General features: G+C 44.4%; 1 protein-coding gene across 2 annotated transcripts in view; it reads left to right on the top strand.

Annotated features, from left to right (window-relative positions):
- LOC143327836 (protein kinase C epsilon type-like) overlaps positions 1 to 5,000 on the top strand; it is a 54,042-nt gene that overhangs the window by 16,597 nt on the left and 32,445 nt on the right. For both annotated transcript variants that reach the window (XM_076742378.1, XM_076742379.1), the window contains exon 2: positions 4,958 to 5,000. This exon is cut by the window's right edge and continues 21 nt beyond it. In XM_076742378.1, coding sequence (XP_076598493.1) covers positions 4,958 to 5,000 — 43 coding nt within the window. The remainder of the gene's footprint in view (positions 1 to 4,957) is intronic.

The following is a 5,000-nucleotide window of genomic DNA, read 5'->3' as shown; positions in this document are numbered from 1 at the left end:
TGCTGCTGTTGAATGTGTAAAAGCTGTTTACAGCGTGTGTCCCTTTCAGATTCACTTTCAGATTGTTGAAGCCGCAGAAACACACATGAAGCGTCTCCACGGTTTTACTTTAGTGTTGAGGAGACATGATGTCCGGTTTGTCTCCTGAGTCTCAGCAGGTTAAAACTGTCGCAGTGTGTTCGGTTTTTACTAATTTTCACTCAAAAAATCTCCTGTTTGCGCTGATTTTTACAGGAATTTTATGACCTTGCTCATATTGTTCTGCATCTATTGCAGCACTGAGTGTTTGAAGCCAGTGAGAATGTGGACATTTGTGAGGAAAATAATAACATTTGTTGATATTTACTTTTTAAATTCATCTTTTTTATATTAAACTGACCTTTATGTGTCAGATAGGTGAGACGTGAGTGTGTGTTTGTGTGTTTGTGTGGTGTCTACAGTGAATCTGAGCCAACAGTTCAACAGTGTCATGTGCTCTCACTTTAACCTGCACACACTGTGTGTGTGTGTGTGTGTGTGTGTGTGTGTGTGTGTGTGTGTGTGTGTGTGTATGTGTGTGTGTGTGTGTGCGGGCGCTCGCGTGCATGCATGTGACACAGCTGACATGTTTGGACGGGAGTCATCACTTGTTGAAGGACCTTTATTTTTGGGCCAAATGGAATCACAAGGAGCTGTCACTACACACACACACACACACACACACACACACACACACACACTACACACACACCTATATTAGGCACACTCACCTTTTGGACAGACGTGGTTCAGTTTTGCGTCTCAGCTCAGTTAACAGAATAAAATGTTGCTGCAAACCAAATCAGATGTTTATTTTTCATACTGATCATATGAGTGTTTCAGGTTACTGGTCTGAGCTGTGCTTCTCATCAGGGGGAGGGGTGGCGGTGACAGCCAGCCTTCAGACTGTTGTTCTGGCTGTGTTTGTGGTGATCAAACTGGTATTTTCAGCCGAAACGTGATCACAGGTTGTTTTTGTGCCTAAACTCAAGCAGACCTCAACAAACTGAAACTTACAGAAACTTAAAGTTTGAAGGAAATGTACAGTCAACATTTATTCTGGTGATTGGGTTGTGTTTCCAGCCCGTGCTGAGTCTCTGGGGCATTAAATCAAGCGCTCCCTTTGTCATAAGTGGACCAATCACAGGCCTCGTCTCATTTCTCAGCCTGTGTAACTGTGTGTGACGATCAATCCTTTTTATTCGGTTACGCGTTGTGAGGTTATTCTTATTTATGAAATGATGATTTATGATATTTAATTAGCTTTTGGCTTAAAAGGACACAGATTTAATTTGTGAAGAATAAAATGATTTAGATATTTAAACATGAACGTTTCCTTATTTATTAGCTTCATTCATCGTGTCACTTTACTGTCGCTCCTCAAAGATGGATGTGTAATCGTAATGAAAAATCATGGCTTTTCAGGATTGAACAGAATGAATGATCATCGTAGAGCTTTATGACATTATGAAACACACACACACACACACACACACACACACACACACACACACTACATGCTTCAGATGCATTAGGGCGGATGGAAGGAAACCTGCTCAATTGAGTTAAAGTCTGCAATTGAATTTGCCTCTGTGTGTGTGTGTGTGTGTGTGTGTGTGTGTGTGTGTGTGTGTGTGTGTGTGTGTGTGTGTGTGTGCGCGCACGTGCGTGCATGCATGCGTGTGCTTCCGTGTGTGTTTTCCCCATAAGTGAGTGTACAGTTAGAGGATGTTCTCAAAAAAGGTAAATACATTAAATTTGACTTCCTGTTAGTTATGCAGCACAGTCTGCACACACACCTTCACACACACACACACACACACACACACACACACAGAAGCACACAGTAGTACTTGCTGTTTACCACATGATGAAGACCACATGATGTTTGAAGTCACCGTCCTGGACCTGCAAATGAAATGTGGAGAAGCTCATCGGCAGCCGACAGCAGAGAGTTTTAGTCTGATCACTGTGAGATTTTCTTTCTTGTCAAGTTAATAAACTGCTTTTGATCCCTGAGCGGATCTTAAAACCTTCATAGTGGATCTAGAAAAAAAAGGTGTTGTTTGATTTACTGCGGGCTCCTCGTCCTGTTGCCACAAAGGTCAGTGTTCAGGTATTATTGTTTGTCCTGGTGGCCGACTGCGGTACTGCAACCAAAGAAACCAACGCGCGACCACTGTAAAGAGACATCTGTCAAACTGTTGACTCCTTTTACTGCCAGTTATTACTGACTTTAATATGATTCTTTCATCTCTGAACTCTGTGTCCATCGTTTGGTCCACTGAATTATGTCCATATCTGAAGATTCTGCACTCGGTTTGCATCCAGTGCGCAGTGTCACTGGGGGGGCGGAGCAGAGTTTGGGGTTAAACCGTCATTTAACAGCCTCATGGGTCTGTGGTGGAGAGAGGGTTGGTTTAACAAAACAGCCAATCAAATCAGAGCTGTCCAAATGTGCTGTATGTATAGATGCTGCATGTGTTTTCAACCTGCTCATCCACACACACCTCCCCTGGTCCTCCACTGATAAAGAGCCCTTCCTGTGACCTTTGACCTCTGTGTGCGCACAGCCGTGGGCTCTCAGATAAACAGGGACGAGGACTAAAACTAGTGCAGCGCATCCGCCATGTGTATGAGAATTAACACGCACCAGCAGCAGTCGTGAACACTCACACACACACACACACACACACACACACACACACACACACACACACAGTGAAGGGCCTTTTCCTTCCTCTGCCGGCTCTATTTTTATATTTTTAGTGACATTTGCACCTGTGAGTCTGAGCACGCTCAGTAAGCAGCTGATGAATGGAGGGCTGTGACCTCAGAGGAAGGGAGGTGGTGTGTGAGTGTGTGTGTGTGCGTGCGTGCGTGCGTGTGTGCGTGCGTGCATGTGTGTTTGGCCAGTTGTTTGGCTCACATCTGTCTTATTAGTAACTTTTATTATTATTATTATTATTATTATTATTATTATTATTATTATTATTATTATTATTAATTGAAACCATTTTCCAGTTTTCCTCCAAAGCACCAAAAAGAGGCTGCGGTGGTAAAAGCTGCAGTTCTTTGAAGTGAAAATGCAGATTATGTGTGATTAGTTCAAGAAGAAGCAGTCAAGCTGCCGTTTGTGCTGAATGAACAGTGAGCTCTAATGAAACATGGTCCCTTTCAGAAGCAGCCTGATGTTCGTGTGTATGGAAACGAAACGCTTCATTAACGTGTTTGTTGACACACCTACACAGCACCATCTCATCCTCTGATTGATAAGAAAACAGCTCAGATTTCAATGGTGCTCGAGTCATTTTCTTGTTTATGAAACATAAAATCCTGGAAACAGAAACCCCCGCCCCCCCCCGCCAGATTCATGGTAATATTCTGCCTTCATCATCTGTCCATCTGCCACAACGACTTCCTTCCTTCCGCTCCTTTCGTAGAAAATGCAAATGGATGAGAATAATTATCCAGTTAAACCTCAAAATGCTCTAACCGTCCCGCCTCCTAATGAAGATGCATTAAGTCCAAGAAAGAAGGAAAGAAAGCGCTGGATGAAAAGAGAGTATGTTAACAAAAAATACCCCCCCCCCCATCGCACTGTCACAATGGAACGAGCCAACAAACTTTCTCTGCCCCCCCATCCGTCTCTCTGTCTGCTTTCCATCTCCCACTGTATACATTACTGAACCCACGCCTGCTCGCCTTCACCGCACGAGTCTTCACTTAGCGCTGTTCACTCTGTGTGTGTGTGTGTGTGTGTGTGTGTGTGTGTGTGCGCGCATGTGTGTGTGTGTGTTAATGTGTGTGTGTGATTGTGTGCAGAGGGGGATTATGGGCGCTGTGGGTGGTGCAAGCTGCTGCTAGAAACTCTGTGAGACCCCAGCCGACAATGCCCACCTGCTACCATGAGATGAGCTCAAATGCACTGGCATGCTTTCACACACAAACACAAACACACACACACACACAGACACATGCACACACGCACACACTTTGCTGTATACACACATCCACGTGCAGACACTCAATAGAGGGCAGAGCAGCAGAGCTTCTCTCTAAACATGTTCAGACTCCAGAATGTGTGTGCGTGTGTATGAGTGTGTGTGTGGAGTGTATATGATGTGTGGGTGTGTGACAGGATATGTGTCAACCTCTCGTTCGCTGTAAGACTCTTTTTTCTGGAACTTTCTTTCTTCTACATGTTACCACATTACTGCCGTGTTGCAAGTGAGATTCTGGCCAAACAGGATGTTGCGATGTCACAGACTCCCACAGGTCGGCAACGTGTGTGTGTGTGTGTGTGTGTGTGTGTGTGTGTGTGTGTGTGTGTGTGAGTGGGCGGATGGATTTAGACTATTTCTTCTGTTAACTGACACATAGCACATTATGGAAAATGTATGCATAGTGACATAAAATGATGCTTTTGATGGGCTGTCAGTGTCTGATCGTGAGCGGAGGTTTTATTTTCTCCCACTGATAAAAGAAATAATTTAAAGCAAATATTTCAGGCTTTAGCAGACTGAAACAGACATTTTTCATTAGCTTCTGACATTTTACAGAACAAACTTAGTCTCTAGTTGAGAATATGGACAGAGAAAGTGGAGCGACCTGTGTGAGCTCCTCAGAGAAACTGTGTGTGTCCACATCGCTTCACTGGGACGTGATCAGCAAGAACGAAGCGTTTTCGACTTACATGAAACATGAACACAGCATGATGTAAACATGACTTAAAGCAGCTCCTCTGAGCGTTTAGAGCTCCTCTCCACAGTTTGCTTTGTGACGTTCATGCTGTGGACAGCGTGCACACCGGTCACATCAGGCAGCCATGAAGACTTGACGATCAGCTCATATTTGTGCTCTTAACTCTCTTCTCCTCTCTTTCCTCCATCCGTCCCTCTTTGTCCTCCCTCTGCCTCCTTTACCTCTGCCCCTGCAGGTTGACCTGGAGCCAGAGGGGAAGGTGTATGTTGTTATTGACC

Source organism: Chaetodon auriga, chromosome 11, assembly GCF_051107435.1.
Source record: "Chaetodon auriga isolate fChaAug3 chromosome 11, fChaAug3.hap1, whole genome shotgun sequence".
Lineage (NCBI taxonomy): Eukaryota > Metazoa > Chordata > Actinopteri > Chaetodontiformes > Chaetodontidae > Chaetodon > Chaetodon auriga.
Note: the sequence above shows the minus strand (reverse complement) of the source record. Positions and strands in the feature narration are given on the sequence as shown.